This window comes from Lontra canadensis, unplaced genomic scaffold (assembly GCF_010015895.1).
Source record: "Lontra canadensis isolate GAN:19392208 unplaced genomic scaffold, GSC_riverotter_1.0 scaffold273, whole genome shotgun sequence".
Lineage (NCBI taxonomy): Eukaryota > Metazoa > Chordata > Mammalia > Carnivora > Mustelidae > Lontra > Lontra canadensis.
The window spans coordinates 190,609-212,223 of NW_022631267.1; the positions used below are offsets into that span (position 1 = coordinate 190,609).

The window sequence follows — 21,615 nt, forward strand, 5'->3', positions numbered from 1 at the left end:
GCTTCCACAGGGTGAAGCAACTTCCCTCTCCTGCCATCTCTCTTTCTGGTGTGGTGTAGACTATACTTCTTCCATCTGCTGATTCAGCTGCCTCTCCCCCACCACCTACTTCACATCTTACAGAAACGTACAGAAATCTCTCATCTGTACTTATCGCTTGTCTAGTTTTCTTTGATATTGTTTCTTTTCTATCATGTTGGTAGAACTGGGAGGGAGAGGAAGTAAACACATGAGAAAGAGAAAGATCAGAGTTGGATGTCCTGGTGAAAAATATAACTCAAACTTAGATGGGAACATGGTGAAGAAACTTCTCTCTGGAGTGGAGAGCAAGTTACTACATCTTCATTCAAAAGTCCATTCACCAAATAACTACTCTGTTTTAGACCAAATAGTAGGCACTTTGGGGAATACTCAGATAAATAGATATGAATCATGCCTTAGTGACCTCAGGAGAATATTATAAAAGAAGATCTATCTAATATAGATTGTGCTAAATTCCCATCATTTAACTTCATGAACCTCTATTACAGATTGGACTAATATTTTCTAATTACTTAGAACTAAAAGAAATATCCAGAAATCTTCTCACCAGTTTATTCTGTTTTTGATCTCTATTTTATGACTCTTCTGTCTTTCACCAATTCAGGCACTGAGGCCTCTTGTTACTCTGCAACATTCTCAGCAAGATCCTGTGTCAGCACTTGTACCACTCTTCCTATTGCCTGCAGTGCTCTTCCTCCAGATATCCACATGCATTGCTCCCCTACTTTATGCATTTCTCTGTTCAAATGTCACCTCCTCAGAGGACTTGCTGATCACTCCATGTAAAATGGCATTATTATCTATCTCCCCTAATTAGGATACAAGCTTCTGAGGGCAAAGATTTTGTTTTATTCACTTCTGAATTTTCCATGTCCTGAAGAGTATCACACAGAGTCAAGCTCAATAGAAATTTGCTAAACCAATGAAAGAGGGAATTTTGAAAAAGTACTGCGTCTGTTTTCTAGTTTGCTTTTCTTTTTTTTTCCTTAAAAAAAAAAGAAACTCTTCTACTTCCCATTTATGATACCATTTTTTAAAGAAGCTTTTGATTTTCCTGATTGGGAAACTTTGCTAAATATAATTTGATTGTGCTAAAACTCAAAACACTTTTCCTTTTTTTCTGTTTGAAAATAGTAACTAAATTTTAAGAAGCATAATAGGGGGTTGATATTCTCTATGAAAATATGAAAAGTTGGAAATCTAGCACATTGTATCATCACTTTCTTATTTTGTTATATTTATAATAATAGCTATCTCACTAGTTACTTTTAAATGAGAGCATCACAGCTGTACTAGTATGTGGCAGCTGGGTGATGGCTATCCTCCTTGTCTAAATACATCAACTTTTTTTTTCACACATAACCCTAGCTTTTGTTATTAAAATTGTTTTGTCTTGAAAAATTACAAAATCCTGTGTGTAATGGGTCTTCATGCTTGCTTAAGAATAGCTAACACCTTGAATATTAAATCTGACAGTTCCATTCATTTATTTCAAAATGATCTTTGCAATTCTATTTAGAAGATTAAAATGTCATGGTTGAAAGTCTCCTTGAAGATCATCCAATCCTACACTTTAGAGATGAGGGAAATAGACACAGCGTAAAGAAGAGACAATGATTCCATTATAGCAGATGGTCATAGGTTGCAAATAGTTACACTGAACCAAGGATATCCACATCTTATGAAAAGGTGTTAATTGAATATAAATGAGGGTCTTTCTATCAGCAACACAAAATCAAAGATAATAATGCATAGATAATTTGTTATTCAATGTTCCACAGTATTTCACTATTCCTTTGTCTTAGACAATTCAAAAATAACCTTTAAAAACTGAGAAACATTAAAAGAAAAAAAATGAATCTGCAGATTATCCTCTAATGAGGATGATTTATACCCTTAATGTAATGAAGAATACTGAATTCTATTTCATATAACTCAACTTGCACTCACTATCTCTCCAGAACTGAGGGAGATATACTATTGAGCCCTGGAAGAAGCCAGGTCTGAAGGATGCTGGAGGTCCATCACAGTGCCCATTGTCTCCTTCTTTCAAGGAGATGGGACCCCAGTGAGTCAGCCACATAATGTTCCAAGGCTGAAGGAGGGTCGGTTATTTTTGATGGGATGTTGGAATGTAGGGCAGAGATAGCTCACTGACATCTGGGAGTCAGGAGATCTGGACTGCCATCCTTGTTCTACCTCCAACCAGCATTGTGACCTCAGCAAGTCTTCCCCAGTGTGGCTTAGAGTCACCTATCTCTAAATTAGGAGATTGGAGGAGATGAGTCTCCATCTCCAGGAGGCTTCCCTGTGATTTGAGCTGCCCTGTCTGTCTCCAGCATTCACTTACTTGATGAACACAGAGCCTGCTCTAGTGCTGATTTCTGAGTTCCTTACCGGGCTAAATTCTGTAATTCTGAAAGCTTCTCCATCTTCAAGTCTTTATGGGCAAGGGCAATAACACGGAAGCCTTGTACTGTATAATTCCTCAGTTTCTGTGGGAAATCCTTGGGTACTGTCAGGTGAGAGGAAAGAGGTAAGTGTAAGGTCACATTGAAGGCTACCCAGCTCCTAAACAAGACTCTGGGATCCAGGCACTGTGCCTTGTTTTAAAACTCCAGAAAACACTTTAATAGAAAAACTAAAGCTCCAACTAAAATCCACAAACAACTTCATCAATGTGATCTTATTATTCTGACAGAAATGAATGCCAAAGCTACACTGGTCATCAACTGGGTGTCAAATCCCCTGGCTAGGTTTAATAAGGACAGGCCTAAGGACTGAGTCTACCTGGGTAAAACAAGGGAAACAGCCAATCCTCTAGACTAGAAGTCAGCAAACTACTAGCCAAACCCGGCCCATTACTTGTTTTTTAAAATAAAGTTTTATTGAAATGCATCCATGCCCATTTGTTTACCATCTATGACTACTTTGGAGTCACAATGGCAGAGTTGAGTGGTTGAGACAATACCATGTGGCCTGCAAAACCTAAAATATTTTCTACCTGGCTCTTTGCAGAAAAGCTTGCCAATCCCTGCTTTAGATGACAGATGATACAATGCTAACATTTGTGTATTTTGGCATGGTAGTCATAACTACTGTTAAAATACTTATAAAATCTTTATGGTTTGTAGAATGCCTATAAGGGTATTAGAAAGAAGCACAGCATAATGGAAGTACATTGTGGCTTAGGTAACAAAACACCTAATTTTTAGTCTCCACACTACCACTAACTAGATCTCTGACCTTGGGCTTGTTAGATCTCTCTTCTATACTTTAATTTCCCCATCCATAGAATGAGGGGATACGGAACTCTATGTCCCCATTCAGCTCAGACTTTCTGTAGTTCTAAAATGTTCCAGGAGGTGGGGATTGAAGAAGATCCTGGCTCTCTCTCTTTCTTAAATACAGGGGGAGAAAACACTGTAGACTTATTAGCCTATGTCAAAGATCTGAGATAAGAACAATAAGAAAAATTGAAAGTTCTACCAGAAGGATGAGAGGTGAGAAATGACAGGCCCAAACCCTCACAGTAGAACAAGGGCAATAGTCATTGGTTAGAATTTCAAGAAGATACTCACTTGTATCTGTGAGGGAAAAAAAAATTAAAAAGCAAAATATAGGACATCAGTCTGTGAAGGATAGAGTGATAGAGGTAATGGGAGCTCTGAGAAAGACCAAAGTCAGAAAAAAGGGGCTGCTTCCAAGGTAAAAATGGCTCTAAATAGGAGGCAGAAGTTAAAGCAATCATTTGCCAAATCTAGAATTGTGTGCACAAGTTGATGGTTATCAGCAATCATAAGGAGAATATAGATGAAAATCAGGAGAAAAAGACCAATTTTATCCAAATGAACTCATTTGAATGCAACAATATTCTTACAAATCTGGGCTGCCGCTTAGAGGGCGCATATATTTATAAGCCTAAGAAACAATACAAATCAACTCAAAATCTGTCCCAGAAAGATGAAATTGCTATGAAAATGATCAATTACATTGCTCTAATACCATCTAATTTACTCCAATCACTTTTTTTGGTAAGAGATTTATCTTGTCTATATTCTCCTTCCATTGATCTGCACAAGCGCTTACATAGTGTCAGCCCCCAGAGGGGGGCGGGCGGAGCACCCCAGCTGCAGGATGAGTGCAGGGTCCAGACCTGTCCCATTGGTTCCCAGTGCATGCTCCTCATTCTTGCCCTTCTGGAGACCCTTATATAGCTTCCTGTTTTGGCTCCTGGTGGCTGCTTCATATGTCCTTCCCTGATACCCCATTGTGGTTGGACTTTTCTGGATGGACCGAAGTCAGATATTTACTCTCTGCCTTTCTGCCTTGAAATTCTCGCCTCTGCCTTATCAGATGTATTCATTGATTTAGACTTGTGTGTTTTATGTATTTGGATTTCTAAAATATTTTACCTCCTAAAAGAGAACAGGGTCAGTTAAATGAGTACCTGTTTCAGGCTTGCAGAACTTGGCCAGCATTTCTGGGGCACCCTTCATGTAGACATGGAAGTGATCCTCCCCGGCCACCTGAGTGACCACAGACATCCTCTGCAGACTTGAGGAGAATGGAAACTGGCGCAAGATGGCTATGGCTTCCACAGGACTCTGCGAGAGCACCAAGAAAGGGGAGCTTAAGATGCCTATAAGTGAAATTTAGCAGGTGCACACCAACAGGGTTTGCTCTGCAGTGAACCCAGGGACATAACGAAGTGGTGTATTTGTCACAACATTGATACTTTTCTGCCTGTCTCTAAGGTGATTCCCTCATCAAATTGTCTGGTCTGCAGGGCCCTTCCCCATGGCTGCCTGGGGAAATCCTAATTATCTTCCAGGCAAAGTTAACAGGTCACTTCATTTGTGATGCTTCTCTCTCTCTCAGAAACAGTATTCACTCCCACCTCTGGACACATGTAGCTCTTTCTTCAGCCTTTATTATAGCACTTGACACATTGTCTTGCACTTATTTGCACCTATATGGATTTTTCTACCCACCCATGTATTCCTCCAACACAGAGGCCAACACGTCTAGCTCTGAATTCACTCTGTCCTTTAGCACATAGCATAGTGCTCTAGCACACATAGGCACTCATGAGTGTTTGTTGAATAAATTAAAAGACATATTCAGGAATGAAGGAATGAGCAAACCTATGCATACTGTTAGGAGAAGGCAAAATAATAGGAATATAAAAATACATGCAAGTCAGGAGAAATTTACCAATTTCAAGGAGAAAAAAACCATTTGAGTTTAAAAAAACAATGAATACTGTTATGCTGAAAATAAATTTAAAAAAATGATTAAAAAAAAAAAAGCAAATCATACCCAACTGGCTTTTGGTCCTGGTTTTATTACGATGTTTGAATCTGACATCCCAAATTTGCCATAGTCTGCATTGCAATCTTCCATTATCTGTTTTAAAATGAAAACATTCATAAGATTCCTTAGAGAAAAATAAGAAGAAAGAAATACGTCTCATTTGTATAGCACTTTAATCTTTTCAAAGCTTCTTTCACATATTTTCTCTTCTAGGCCAATTATCTGAATAACATCATTGTCAAATTTCTGTTGCATTGATTTAGATTAAGGACCTTATTGTAGAATGTCAAAAAGCCAGAAATATTGTGACTACCATTTAAGTAGTAACTGATGGAAAAAATGTTAGCTATAGGCCAATGGCTCTTCCTAATTAGTATGTCTCGTAACTGGATGAGAGTTTACGTAGAGATCTATTCGCTAATAGAGCTGAGCACATTAGCCCTCAGATAAACATGATCTTGAGATAAACATGGGGTTATTTCTTATTCGATATTTATGTTACTAAACAAATTGGTTAGCTAGAGAATTAGCAAGTTAGTTGTTAGCAAATTAGAATGCATATTTGAAAATGGTTTGTATACCTTGGATGTTACAACAGTGTAAATTATATCATCTGAGAAACCGATATTAACCAAAAATATGGAAAAGGCCATCCATTGTACAAATCTGTTGTACAAATCAGAAAATAGGAGACTACATCTGGCCATTGCTCTTTCACTTACCTGTTTAACCTTGGGAACATTACTCCATTTCTCCAGATCTCAAATTTCTCCTGAAAAAATATTCTGATATCCTTTTCAGAGCTAAAATTCTTAGAGTCTACAAGGATGTTTCCCCTCCCCCTTATGTTTCATGAAAGTTTCCTAACCACCAAAGGATATTTAACTGGAGGTTGCTTCTCACCCAGCTTTAAACTCAGTGAATCACCTTGCACTTTCATGCTTTGTTTGGGGTGGATACCACTGTTCTTAAAGACAATTCTTTTTATAGAGCTAATACTAAAGATTTATGTTCCCATGCAAGACCCCAACTTCTAAGTTATTTGTACAAATAGATCAAACCCCCTCGATGGAGAAGAGGCACTGTTAGAACCAGGATCAAAGTCACATACAGTAAATATTGACCCTAAGCAGCTCATCATTGTGTCAGCTCAAGTGATGCTGCTACAGACATTGTTTATAAGGATTACACCAATTACTCCCCTGTAAGATCCAGGAAAGTGATCACTGCTTTGTCTTTATGTCAAAAATTTCTCCACAGCACATGCTCAAATTTTAACTTACTGATATCAGAAATTTCCCTGCTAACCAGGTTTCTTCTTTCATTACTTCGGCTTCTAGAAAGCTGCTCTTTTCTCACTCTACATCTTTAAATTATCTTTTGTGAGGTGTATTTCATGTCCCTGCAATCATTTGTTTTTACTCCTTCACCATTCTGTTTAAATGCTGTCCTGTAGTTGATGTATCACTGTCAGTACCTTTAAAATTTATTTTTTGAGGGCAGAATAATGTAATTAATTAAATAGTGAATGAATGAATGTGTGCCTTCCACTCGTTGGGCACTTTACAATGCAAGCAGCCCCTGTAGGCTCATAAGCTCACTGCTTACGACAAGTCTGTGAATGAGGCATCATTATCACAAGGGCACGCATGAAGGTAACAGACGCAGAGTCTTGGTTCCGGTTTTGGGGTCACAGAGCTAGAAATTGGTGGAGTTGAGTGGTCTGGCCACCATGTCATGATGGCCACCAGGACGGTTTTATACCCTTCAACTCTCATTCACACTCACCTCAGAAAACTGAGCCAACTGGAGTGGGGGACCTTCAGTTTGGTGTCTAGACCTATACAGTCTAACAGAGTAGCTACCAGCCACTTGTGGCTATTTGTATTTAAATTAATTAAAGTGAATAAAATTGAAAATTCAGTTTCTCAGTTGCATAGCCACATTTCAAGTAGTCGATAGTTACATGGGGCTAGTGGCTACCATGCTAAATAGTACTGCTTTAGACTACTGTTCCTCTGAGGGTGTTAAAGAGCGTCATTGTACCATATTTTGGCCTGTCAAGATTTTGTGGTCAAGTAGGCTTAATAAACGCTGCATATCATAGTCACTCTTGAATATTCATAGTGTACCACAATATATTAAAGAAATCCCATAGTTAAGAAATCCACTTTACATTCTTAAAATAGCAGTTCCCCCAAATTATTTGATCGTGGAACACTTTCATGTTGCACTCATTAATAGAGTTCTTTTGCGTATAGATCCGGAAATTTGGGAACAGTCAGACCTTCAATCACATATTGTTATAAGTCTTCTCTGGGTTTCAACCGAAGTTAGAAAAGCTTTATCACTCCCAGTAAGAATCTCTTCAAGTTTTTCTCATTTAGTCGCACCAAGAAACTATCACCTTACCCAGGCAGTGCCCTCAAACATTTTGAGGTCCAGTGGGTCTCCCTGGATGGTCCCGTTGAGAAGGATCAGAGAGTGGCAGCTAGCCATGGCAGCACACAGTGGGCTCCATGGCAAAGTCTTGCCTGAGGCAAAGCTATGGACTTCTTGAAAACTGATATAGAAGATGATTAATAAGTGAAGGTCCTCAACAAAATCATTTTACACATTCGGCCCCTTAAATCTTACCAGCATAGAATTTAAATAATATGTAAACCTTATGCTCAAATCCTTCCATAGCTCCCATGCCCTATGTAATAAAGTGTGAGCACTTGGACATAATCAATGAGACTTCTGTCAGATTACTTGCAGCCAGCACCTATGGTGGGAGTGGCAGGGGAAGGCTCAGACTGACACCTGCAAGCTCTTCAGAGTAGTTTCTAGAAAGCCACAACCCCAGGCAAGAGGTCTCTGGGTCAGTGAAGTAGCAGGGATTGGAAGGAAGACTGCCTACTGGTTTCTTTTTCCTTCAAGTAAAAGCACACCTGGACTATGAAATGTTTCTCATGACTCAGCCCTTCACCCTTTGTCCTATTTTTGAAACTCTGGGCATGGATATCCAGCATCTGAAGTTCACTCTCCTCTATGCAAATAGATTGGCTGGGTTTACCTTTCCCTCCTCCCATTTTATAGCCAAACAGTAACTGTATCCAGTTTTCTCTACACCCCAAAAACTTACTTGCCGAAAGCAAAGAAGGGGAGGGGGTGAAAACTGCAAACATCCCATTCCCCTTTCACTGGTCTGGCCAATAGAAGGCAAAGTGGTACCTGTCTGAACAAAAGCCTGAACAAGACACCTGAGCAGCCAGGAGCTGAAGCACATGAGTAGGGTTGTCTGTCTGCTGTTATCTTGTGCCAGAGCTACACTCTCCCATCACTGTCTTGCGGAGCTCCTGTATGACTCCTTCAATGACAGAGACTGAGCCATGTTTGGAGCCAAAGTAGAGTATCCAGAGCTTAAGATCTGAGGGATTTGCACTTGGATTGAGAAGGCAGATCTCATCCCCACTGGGAAGGGAGTTAGGGCCTTCCCCTCTCTAGCTCCATCCTGCGGTAGCATCTCTGTGATTGCTGTCCCCACTCCCATGGCCAGATTTAAGCCCGTGTCTATAAAAATTTTAGCCATACCTGTTTCAAGATTCTATTTCAAGTGGTATCTTTGTCAGGTGGGTTTCCTCATTCTATTCATTTTCAAAATTAATTTCTACCATTTATTATATTATTCTAAAATCTGGACTGTGTAGTATATCAAGCAATCATTATTGTTTCTTCTTTTCTATACTGATATGTGTGTCTTAATAGTAGCACTTCCCACAGCCTGTATTGTGCATAGAAGGCAGGTGAACGTTTTTCCCATGAAAGTGAGCTCTATGAGGGAGGAGACAGAGCTCTTCCTCTCTGGAATCCTCCCCACTCCCACCCCCACCAGCCCACTAACCACTAGCAAGTCTTTGCAGTTTTTAATTAAGCACAGTTCTGATTTCACTCTTTGCTCTTCCATTTTATTCATGCAATTCCTTACTCATCCAGCTCATTCTATTTTTCATGTGGAGTTTGAAGACCTACTTTCCTTGTCTGATTCTGTACTTAGAACTCATTTAATTTAACAAATTAGAATAATTGGGAAGTAGTTCTAGTAAATTATTATATATATTTTATGTGACATTCATCCCTCACCACCGGAAGGATGGCTCTGAGTAGCACCAAGATAGCCACACAAATCCCACAGTCCACCTTCACTAAAGTACCTACCAGTTGTCAACTGTTGGGACAGTCCCCCAGAGGTCCAGCCCATCTTCTGTAAGAGTGCCAGTCTGGAAGAAATTAGAATTGGTGTTAACATAAGATTTAGAGCTTTTACTTACATCATGACTTAAACAAAACCCAAGCTCCCAAGAAATCAAAGTAGATCTAGTTGTCCAAAGCCCTTCTTTGTAAACATCAAATTTTAAATCAGAGAAGGGTACCTGAAGGAAAGATTCAGCAAGTGACAAATGATTCCCCCAAAGCCTCTGTTGATCATTAAATGACTCTAGATACTAGTCATTACAATAAAATGCGAGTGTTTTGTTTGTGTGCTTATTGTACTTGCTATTGTTCAATGGTAGGTGTTCAGGGAATAGGAATCCAATAAAAACCAGTGCGAGTCTGACTTTTCAGTTGGCACCTGCTGTCTTTCTAAAGCTGAGATCAGAATTTTTTCTTTCTTTTCAAGACGATTTAGTTCATAGTGTGCCATCTGGTTCATAACAATTTTATAAAATATGGGTGACACGGTGACTGTCCAGATTGATAATGAAATGTTGATAAAGGACTTTGAGAATTTGGAGATAATGAAGTGCTAATAATAAATATTCATTAATGCCCATGAAAGAGTTTTATTGTTAGATCAAGAGGAAAATGGTTGGGAGAATTTGATTTGCTGTGTTATGAGAATATTTGTCACATAATGTAACAGAGAAAGCTACATGAAACTAAGTACTATCACAGAACTTTGAATTTGCTCATTGCTTCAGAGTCAACTATTAATTACAGACGCTGGTGTCTTTATGCAAGAAGCCAACACCCAGAGTAAGCATGAGGCCACACTGCTTCAGCACTGTCAAGGCTAAACAGAACACTACCAAAGGGCTGGGGTGTGTCCTTCAATACTGACACCCAGGTCTTTGTCATTATTCTTTTAAAATCATTTCTGTACAAGACACTGAATTTTCTAGTCTTCTATCAATGACATTTCTGTCATTAAAAAAACATAAAATAGGCATAATGCTTTACAATGAAGTGCTTATGATGCTTCCAATTCTAACAACTGAGTAAACAGGGAAAGGACATTCTCAGGTTAGAGATGAAATGAGCAGCCTCAAGGTCCAGTGGCCTGCAGGTTGAAAAGAAAGAGCCAGAATCTAGCCTGTCTAGATAAAGTTAAATACATTTTGCAAAATATGCAGAAAGACAAAACCCATACTAGACTTTCAAGTAAAGAATGAAGGAATTTTGGTTTCATTAATTCATTTGGACTTCCCAGAAAGCTAACATGCTTTGTGTTAGTTATTCCTTAAAGAACAATAGCAAAAATCTATTTGCTTCATTTCCCTCCTGCAATTTGTAAGGGTCCCAACCTGTGTGTTTAGATTTCAAATCCTCTTAATTTTTTCCATAAAAAAGTTAATAGCTTAATTCAAACTGAAGTGTTTTCCTGATGATCAGATTATATTTTTAAACATCATATTTTGAACATGAAAACAGAATTGATACCAAAACAAAACAGAAATGGGACTGTGTTATTTCTCCATGTGAAAATGATCTTTATACAATAAAACTAGACATGAACGGAAAGAAAAGTAAATTATAGTTGCAGTTGTAAAGGGGGTAAGACAGAAAAAGCAAACTTCTTAGCATGAATACTAGCCCAGGCATAGGATGAACTGGATAGAAAAGGAGAAATTGTTTTGTAACAAAGCAACATAAACTAGAAATATATGAGAACAGATGTACGCAGAAACCCAGTGGTGAATGTCTTCAAAATGGAAATAACAGTAGATAGGGCTTCAGTTAATTGTGAGGTGCTTTATTCCAACAGCATATTGGTAGAGTTTGACAATGTGAAATCTAGAAAGACATTTAGAGATTATTAGAGTTCAAACTTTTTCCCTTAAAAGATCACACAGAAACTCAATGTCAGACCCAGGATCTGACTTCCCATTTTGATGATTTTCCAATCCAGAGTTCTTTGCACTATAACATGCTATCATGCCACTGGGGTTTGGCCAAGCCTGGGAGAAGCAGTCCTTCAGTTGTTCTGGCAAAAGAGCACGTGAGGATGCGGAGGAAGAAAACTTTATAAGAGATGTAAAATGAACATCCTCTGGAAGAATTACTTTTAGAAACAGATGACTATGAAATGAACGTGTTTTATAATCTCCCTCTTATTTTACAGGCACTAGTGAGGCTCCTGGATAAGTACTGGGAATCCCTGCCAGAAAACTTCCCAGGGGCTGTTCTCTGGTCCTAAAACTAAAAGGAGGTTACTGTTAAGTTAACCCTAGTGGTTCCTGATGAGTGGGGTTAAGGGCTTTCTTGCCAAAGGAAATTCAACAAGAATAGAACAAAAATAAACTTAGAGCTGTTCTACTTCCAGCTAGGGGCCAAGATTCATCAACTCTACTCCTGGTTTTTCGCCAGCTGCATTCAAATGGACAGGAGTTAGACTCCTCCACCTCTACTCTCCGTTTTTGCCCTCCTTGTCTAGGACAATGTTCCCAGATAGCTTTTTGTCTCAGTCCTATCTCCCCTCTGTCCCTTCTTACCAATTACCCTGGATGAAATAAATAAAATACACCTATAACAATGTCACCCAGGGGCACCTGTGCGGCTCAGCCTGTTAAGAATCTGCCTTCAGCTCAGGTCATGATCCCAGGGTCCTGGGATCGAGCCGCACATTGGGCTCCTGGCTCAGTGGGGAGCCTGCTTCTCCCTCTCTCTCTGCCTCTCTGTGCTCTCTCCGTCTCTCAAATTAATAAATAAAAATTAAAAACAAAAACAAAAACAAAAAACAATGTCACCCATCTTCTTAAAATAAATGGTAAGACCCCCATTCTCCTTCACAACAAAACTCCAGTCCTTAGCTTGGCACATCAGGCCTTGAGCAATTGGACTCACTCCTCTCTCCACCTGCATCCCCTACCACAGAGCCCCCAATCTAGCCACACCCCACTGTCCTCTGTCCCCCATGTGCCAATGGCCCTGATATCACTGTGCTTCTGAACTGCTTGCTTCTGAGGCCAGGGCCCATTCTGTATAACCCCAAAGCCACAGCTCGAAAGTGACCCTCACCCATGGCAGGTAACTTCACCTCAAGGCCTTGTTCATACCTCTTTCAGCATGCATTTCACTGTGTTATCATTGTCTACACTTCTGCTTTACCTGCTTCCTCAGCTAAGTCAAGAACTTCGCAGAACAAGGGACATCTCATTAACGGGGCTCTTGGCCAATGTAGATTAGATAAAAAGTGGCAAAGCCTTTATGAATTACTCAAATGGGAATGAAGTGGAGAAGAACCAGGCCAGGTCCACTGTGTTATAGCAGTTAAATTGACCTGTCCAAGCAGAGGCAGGATCTGAACAGCAGGCAAACGTGGCTGAGGTCCCTCCATATCCCTACAGGAGAGGCACCGGAAGGGGTCTTAGAACCTGTCCCAGAGTAGCAATCCTCCCCATTTAGACATACTTCTCCCCTGCCACTTCTAGGACCCTAAGCACAGGGACATATTCGCTTGTGTGGAATTTTGCTAACCTGAGGATCAAAGAAGAAAGGAGGGACTGAGTGCATAAACATAGCCATGGTCCCCTCCCTCCCTTTCCTTAAAAGAAGCAGAGGAAATGAAGGGGATATGCTCAGTGAGGCACAGGACAAACAAAGCACTTCAGGGAACAGAAATATCCCAACATTTTTTGCCTGAAAAGTCAGTCATAGAAGTTTTTATAATAGGAGACTGTTTTAAAATCCAACATGGGCACAAAAATATTAAATTTTATAGGAAAGGAATTCATGATGTGATAGCTAAACCACTTCCTCAGGACTCAGTAGAGTGGTCTTCTAGAACATGGTCTCATGCTAGCTCACTGTATGACCTTCTCTGGCTTCAGTGTTCCCATCTGTAAAATGAGTGCTGTCAGCAAAGCATTCTTGGAGTCCTTTTCCAGCTCTGCTGTACCTTGAAATCATTAACCTCCAACCTGGAAAGTTTAGATCATACTTTGTCAAAGCACACGAGGTTTATTTGCCCACACATATTGATTCTCTGTGGGGAGATACAGAAGATTTTCTTTTTCTTCAGCCTCTTTTGTGCATACACGATGCCTATAGTCAGGGCAGCTGGCAGCACGGGAGGGACAGTTATGGTGAAGAGGAGCAGGGCCATGGTCGTGGTATCTCTTGAAGAAGCCTGGGGAGGGAGGGACATACAGGTTAGCTCAGCAGAGCAGTCTGGCACCCTTTCTGGCCCCATCTCCTATAATACCACAAGAGTATTCAAAGTGATCTGGCTTTCTTGGTGGGACTAAGCACTCTCTTGGGTGTGCCTAAGGAATAGACAAGTTGTCTCCCACTGAGAACAAAAGGGGACTCTGATCCCTACTCTATGTCCATCCTGCCCTTGGCTGATTCTGTTTCTTTTCACTTCGCATTCTCTCCACCCAGAGCACCATCCTTCCTCTGCTCATCATAACACACTGTCTGGACTCCCAGGCACAGAGACCACCTTGAATTTGTAACATTTCACACACTGGCTTGATGGTTAGGTTATAAATCTCTCTCAAAAGTTTCCAAACTCCTTTGGGGAAGCAGCTTTAGCTTATACATTTTTGAAATCATTTTTAAGTTCATCTTATTCATTTCTAGATACAGAGCCTTAGCACAGTTTCTGACATAGAGGAGGTACCCAGCACATATAAGAAATGAATGGTGACCTGATAAAGATGATGACCAAGATTCTGCTAAGATCTCAGCATGTATTATCTGTTATAGGGAGGTCAATAGTAAAAATACTTTGCTCTCACTACTCATGTTCTGGGGAAGGCATTGTGTTAATCTACATACATTATTTAGTGATTTCTCATGGCAACCTTATGTTTTAAATACTGTTATTTTTTCTATTTAACAGATAAGGAAACCAAAGCTTAAAAAATTAAATAACTCCTCAATCCACCTGCTAATTAAATGGTGAGGATCTGAACGCTAGTCTGTCCCACTCCAGGGTACAAATACATGACCATTGTGTTGTATTATTTGGCCGGTTCTCATCAAGTCAGAATCCCAGTCAAGTCTGCAGAAATTCACATGACTGATGAGAGTGGAGCCCAGATCAAATCACAGGGTGGTTTGTTGTATGTTTCAAATACTTTAGATACTACTGGCTCTACCTTAGATTTTGATGAAATCAACCATAATTTTAGCCATAAAATCCTCTTCTGAGTACTGGAAACTCAGGTTCAAGTTCAGTAACAATGCCTGCTCAATACATCATTGGTTCAATCTCAAATTTATTACAAAATCCATCAACTCCTGCTTTTTCCAATTATAGCTGTGGAGTGTTGACCCTGAGGACTCAGCCCTGTCAAGTCCTGAGCCAGTACAGATAGAAGCAGCCAACAGGGCCCCAGGTTATGACCAAGAAGACGGGGTTTGTGATTAGTGTCATTATTTTGGTGTATATTGGATGCTGAGTCTCACCCAGGAAATCTTCATTCCCAAACACTGCAGGGACTTTTTACTTGTTTTCATGCTCAACACTCCTGCTCCCCATATAAAACTGGCACATTGCCTCAAGTTCCAGTCCCACTGGCTGGAGCTCTTTTCAGGATCTATGCTACTGGTACCATTACACCATGGCTTCCTTTGCCCTCTCCTACCTAGAAATACTCCCTGGGGGCTTATATAAGACTGAAATGACTAACCAAAGTGCAAGTGTGAGCATGAACATGGCCTGGAAATTCTTGTGACTCTCCAGCAATATTTACCCTTCTCCCCAATAATACACATAGAATGCACTAAAGTTACCAATTTGGGCATTGTAATTAGGTCACCCATACCCAGTTTCATATCTATGTTTGGATCCTTTTATTCATAATTTTTCTTCTTCCCTATGAGCCCACATTCTTAAGATCCTAATATGTCTTACAGAAAGGACCACACAATTCACCACAGAATCAGACTCTCAGGACCAGAAAGGACTTCAGAGGTCATCTACTTCTCTGTCCAGCCAACACAACTATTAAGAGGGACATTCAAATGAAACCAGATACCATGAAGCTTAAAAGAAAGTGGGGATCCATGCTGCATACAGTTCTGTAAAAGTAGACATTTATAATTTTTATTCTTTTTAAGAGAGAGACTGTGTGAGTGGGGAGAAAGAAAATGGGAGGACAGAGGGAGAGAAAGAATCTCAGGAGCTGAGTGTGGAGCCTGACAGGGCTTGATCTCACAACTGAGATCATGACTTGAGCTGAAATCAAGAGTTGGACCCTGAACTGACTGAGCCACCCAGGCATCCCTGTAAAAGTGAACATTTAATTCCATTTCAGAACCCAACAGAACACAGAGCAATTCATTGCCTACATAGTCTGTCAGGTATGTCTTGGACAATGTACACACTCAAATATTTCAACATTCTCAAATAATCCTAAATTTCTAGGCATGGAATTCAAGATTCCCCTCCATGTGACCTATTTCTACCTCTCTAGACTTAATGTCTCAGTTGCTTACTGGTTCCAGAAGACACATCTGCATTTCTTGCTTTGTCCTTTGTTCACTCTAATTAGTATGCCATTTCTGCTCTCTGGTATGACTGACTAAGTCCCCTTAGTCAAGGGGACTCCATCCATCCTATCAGACTTGAGAAGCATGTATTACCTCTGAAGCTTGGGTATTGCAAATGCCACACACACAGTAACCTCTCATTCCCATCAAAATGGTTAAAGGACTATGAACTTTGCAACTTTTCATAGCTGTGTCATTCAATACAATTTTCACTAACCACATATGGGTACTTAAATTGAAATTAATCAAATAATCAAATTAGTTAAATTAAATTGAATTAATTAAAGTAGTTAAAATGAAGTAAAATTGAAAGTTTATTTCCTCAGTCACACTAGCCACAGTTCAAGCATTCAATAAGCACATGTGGTTAAGGGCTACCAAACTGAACAGTGTATGTATAGAATAGTTTAGTCATCTAAGAAAACTCCATTGGACGTGCTGACTCACACAATGATGGGGCTAAAAGGTAACCTTATCTAATCCTTTTGAGTTAGGTCAAGTTCCTTGAGAAAGCTATGCTATTAAAAACCTTACCCCCAATACTTACTCCATGGTACATATATGCACCAAGGGCATAGAAGAAACCCACAACTCCAAGGCAGGCCAGGAACACTATGAACTTGAAGGCATCATTGTATAGTTTGAAGTTCAGAGGCCGAGGGTAGAGGATGGATCTTACCAAGTCCCCTTTGGCAGTATTGTAACCTACATGAAGATAATTGCAAGTGGAGTAAGTTCCTTTAATACAGCTTCCCCCAAACCCAAAATGGTTTGCATCAAGTGAAGGATTGGTTAATAGTGTCATTTGAATATGGAATGAAAACACCATTGCTAACAGTATATTTACATTTATTATTCTTACAAGATTGCCAGGAACAATAAATGGCATTCCTTAACCCTGCTCAGTTTCTCTTGTTCTGGGAGTCAGTGTTTCAGTGGCTCACACAGTGCAGCTCCTCACTCAAGTGCAAGACTGGGGGAAAGAAGACTAAGGAACCAACAGATGCAGTCACCAGAGAAGAAGAGCTTCTGAGAGAAGAAGACTTTAAAGCTCAAATATGTGTTGAAAACAATAGAAAATTAAAAGAAAAGGAAAGCACAAAACAAGTAATTTCTTAAATATATGTGCCTCTCATCATGTCATTTTTATGCTCAAAAACCTTCCAGAGCCTCCATTTTTTATAATAAAGTTCAAATTTCTAGGCATAGCATTCCAAGCCCCATCAATCCAGTAGACTACTATCTTGCTAGACTTTTAACTAACACTGTTCTCAGATGACTCCAGCGCATTCTTTCCTTTGTGTTTTGCAGAAACAGATCAGGATCTTTTTAGCTCTTTGATAAGATTGGCTAAATCCTTCCCATTCTATCAGGCTTGGCTCAATATGCCACCTCATCAACAAAATGTTTCCTGAATTCTACTCCCATATCAAAATATGGGACTTCATATCAAACTTCATATCAAAAATAATTTCTCCCCTTCTTTGGAGTCCCTATAATACTTAATCACATGACATCTATCACTGTTCTTTGTTTAGTTAGCTATAAATTCACTTGTTTCCTGCCCCAGACCACAGTCTTCTTTAAGGTCAAGGAGTATCTCACTTTTTTTTTTCCCTTTAGCCCTCAGGGCATAGCACTTTGTAGGTATCCATTAAAATCTAAGTCACTGGCAAAAAAAAAAAAAAATTGACTACTAGAAATAGGTCACTATTTTTAAGTGTGAAATGCCTTAATTCCTATGCCTTGTGAACATCTTGCTTGGCTCCTCAAACATGGCTTTGTAGGCTTTGGAGAAAAGGAGCAGAGCTTTCTCTAACCTGTTGCTTCAGCATTTTACAAGCTCAGATCAGGGTGCTTCCATGATTACCATCTATTAGCTCCTGTTCATCAGCTAGCTGAGAGATGTTCTTATGCCTACTGACTACTTTGAAAGAAAACTTGATATTTTTAATTAAAAAAAACAGGTAGAACAATTGAATCATAGCCTAACTAAAGCATTGAGACAACAAAGTGCAAGGTATGTTTTGAATTTGTGCTTGTGTGGGCTGGCAGAAACAAAGTTCACGGGTAAATATAGCGAGCTAGGATAGGTCATGGAAGGTATTGGCTGCATCATGTAATATGAAAGATTGGGCATAATATTAATAGTTTTGAAAAGTTTTTGAGCATGGTGTGCATAAACTGCTTCAAAATATGTTTTAGAAATATGACTTGGTGACAGAGCAAGGGATAGACAGAACAGAAGTCAAGACAAAGTATTTCAGGCAAAAGCTCAAATGGAACAGTCAAAAAAATATTTCTCTTGTAATAGTTAGACAAGAGATGATGAAGGGCCTGGACAAAACACCAACTGTGGGGATGAAGGAGAGAGAGACAGGACTTGGGAGGTATTTGTAGAATCAACAGGATGTGGTGCCCTACTTGGTTCGGGAGAAAGTAAGGAATTAAAGGTGATGTGGAAGGACTGGCTAGATGGTAAAGCCGTCAACAGAAAGAGGAGGATGAGTCCTTAGATGCCTCGACTTTGAAGTGTCTGTAGGGAAACTAAGTGGAGGTATCCAGCAGGGATCTTGAAATAATATCCTAGCAAGCAGCACTTTAAAAGGAAAAAGTCCTCAAGCAATGATTTTGGAACTGTTTTCTTGGTAATCACTCAGAGTGGGTATAGAAGGAAAAGAAAAGAAGCACGCGGACATAAAACAAAAACAAAAACAAACAAACCTATAATAACATAGTCTTGCCTTTGAGGAAATCTACTTCATCTCTGTATATGCTTCATCATAGACACGTGGTTTAACAACGAACCATTCATTTGGAAATGGTGGCAACTTAGAACAACAAGGGTCCGACTACAAATGAGTATGGCTGTTATTACCAGAATGTAGCAAACTACATATTCCCAAACAAAATTGTTCCAGTCCAATCCCCCCACCTCTAATCATGAACTAAATGTACAAAAGTGGAATCTACCAACCTGTTTGCAAGACAACTGCTCTCACTGGCCCCTGCCCAGACGGCTTGACCTGGATAACGTCTGTCCCACAGAAAAGGACGTGCTTCCGATAATCTTCCAAGCTGTGGGATTTCCAGGCCATGGTGCTGTCCACACGGGGCAATGGTGTCTTTGTGACAGGTATACTTTCTCCTGAAGAAGATTGTCTTTTGTTGATTCCATGTGATCTCAGGTAGTCATTTAGAGCTGGTACTTTCCAGCTTCAAGAAAGTATACAAACACAGCTATTCAGGTCTTACTGAGCATCCCCGAGTCAGATGACTTCTCAGGGATGCTGGTGATGCAAGCAGTGGTATATTTGGCTATATATCAGATATTTACTTAATTTAAATTTACCTATATTTTCCATACCTGGTCTGCATGGAATGCTGTTATAATTTAAAAAGCAGGCCATTTTAGCAAAGGGAATTGTCACTTAAATGTCCACACTAGTATTCTTTAAGCCCAGATCAATGCTAGTCAAAGAAGGAACTATAAAGTAAAATGTGTATAACTGGGACGCCTGGGTGGCTCAGTGGGTTAAGCCTCTGCCTTCGTCTCGGGTCGTGTTCCCGGGGTCCTGGAACCGAGCCCTGAATCAGGCTCTCTGCTCAGCAGGGAGCCTGCTTCCCTCTCTCTCTCTGCCTGCCTATCTGTCTACTTGTAATCTCTCTGTGTCAAGTAAATAAAAAATCTTTTTAAAAAATGTGTATAACTATTATTATTCCCTTTCATCTACTTGTTTATCTATCCATTCATCCATTCATTCAACAAATATTCAAATAAAGTGCTTTTTCTGTGCCAGGCACTGCTCTAGGTGCTGAGAATATACTGATGAACAAGACAAACAGAATTCCTGCCCTCAGAGGCCCAGGGGCTAAGCCAATAAAGAGTAGTATATAATTAATAAAAATACAATAAGAGAAGTATTTTTGTAGTAGTACCAGGTGATCTGAAGATCTAACCCAAGAGAGGATTATCCAGGAAAGAGGTCCTGGACTATTAATAAATGACAACTCAAAAGGAAATGAGGCCAACTAGAACAAGGGGAAGAGGAAAGTGTTCTTGGAAGAAATGACAGCAAGAGCTTGCTGTGCTCTGGGCACTAAAGATGGCTGAGGGTGTTTGGAACATTGAGTGTGACGGTAGAGGTAGAGTCCTAGAAGTACAGAGATGAAAAAGAAATTACACCCTCATACAATCTATAAAATATTTTTCATGATGTTTTTGGAGCTTGTAGTGAAAACTAGAAATCAATATAACAGGACATCTTTTTTTTTCTTTCTGGATCATCTCCGCTCTATTCTCATTAATTAATACTTCTAAATCATTAGATCAATGACATCTATCTTCATCTTCCCTCCCTCCTGTGTTCTTGTTTTATATTTCCCAGTGGTGGGTTGTTCATCCCAATCTGGATATCTTACTAGCATCCCCAAGTCACCATATCTACAATATCTACAATCCATATTAATATTTTCATCATGAAACGTCCTCCTGACTATTTATGGTTCCACCCTTTTGTTTACAGTCTCAGAATCACCTCCTTTTCCCATGCTCCTCCCTCTCATGGATTGATTCTCCAACTCTTACTGCTTTTGCCTCTGAGTGGGCCTCACTGATTCATTCTTGGACTCTTGCATTTGTATCCCAAAGCCTTCATTGGTAACTGCTGACTCATGATGATTGCCTTATCAATAGATTACCTGTAATTGCTTAGCCCCTTGACACAAAACACATTTTAATAATAATAATTTGAGACTACAGTAGAATTAATACCTCTTTTTTTTAAAATGAGTAAGTATTTCACCCACAATCTGGCTTGACCTCCTGAGTTGGGAGAAACCTTCAGTCCTTCCTCCTATGGGTCTCCTTTGCTATGATGCTACTACCACACTCACTCACACACTCTTGATGCCAGATGGGTGGGGGTTTTCCCCACAACAAGCAATTCTGTGACACTAGCTGGTTGTCCTACAATTTAACTGAATACAATTCAATTCTCACACTATCTGCCTAGAGACAGCATCAGATCTCACCACTTAAGGACACAGCCCCATAGGACTGTTCCCCGCTCCCCCCATGTCAGATGCTAGTTGCAAATCTACATTATCACCTGTGCTTCTGACTAATAAATCTGAGGTTCCCACAATCCCCTTCTGGGGTTCAATTAATTTGCTAGAGTGGCTCACCAAACTCAGGGAAATACTTGCATTTACTAATTTGTTAAACGATATGTTAAAGGATACAGGTAAATAGGCAGATGAAGAGAAATATAGGATGAGGTTTGGAAGGGTCCCGAGTGCAAACTTTCTCTCTTGCTAGATTTTCAAAGCCACCACAAACTGGGCATCACTGGCTCTTTTTCCTACACATTCCAGCTAAACCAGGCCACTGCCATTCTTTGCTGGTACTATTCCTCTACTTTTCCTGATAGCAGCAGGAAGACGGGTTATTTAAAATACAAAGAAAATACAAAGAAAATTAACTCGGAGTTT

At 39.8% G+C, this 21,615-nt stretch overlaps 1 protein-coding gene across 1 annotated transcript in view; it reads right to left on the bottom strand.

The window, feature by feature from the left end:
* Positions 1–21,615, bottom strand: part of LOC116862607 (probable cation-transporting ATPase 13A5) — a gene marked incomplete at its 5' end in the record, with an annotated part of 82,806 nt that overhangs the window by 36,373 nt on the left and 24,818 nt on the right. Inside the window, 8 exons of the mRNA XM_032849965.1 lie at positions 2,440–2,557; positions 4,493–4,649; positions 5,365–5,451; positions 7,771–7,921; positions 9,559–9,620; positions 13,562–13,750; positions 16,670–16,827; positions 19,100–19,270. Of these exons, the coding sequence (XP_032705856.1) occupies positions 2,440–2,557; positions 4,493–4,649; positions 5,365–5,451; positions 7,771–7,921; positions 9,559–9,620; positions 13,562–13,750; positions 16,670–16,827; positions 19,100–19,270 (1,093 nt within the window). The remainder of the gene's footprint in view (positions 1–2,439; positions 2,558–4,492; positions 4,650–5,364; positions 5,452–7,770; positions 7,922–9,558; positions 9,621–13,561; positions 13,751–16,669; positions 16,828–19,099; positions 19,271–21,615) is intronic.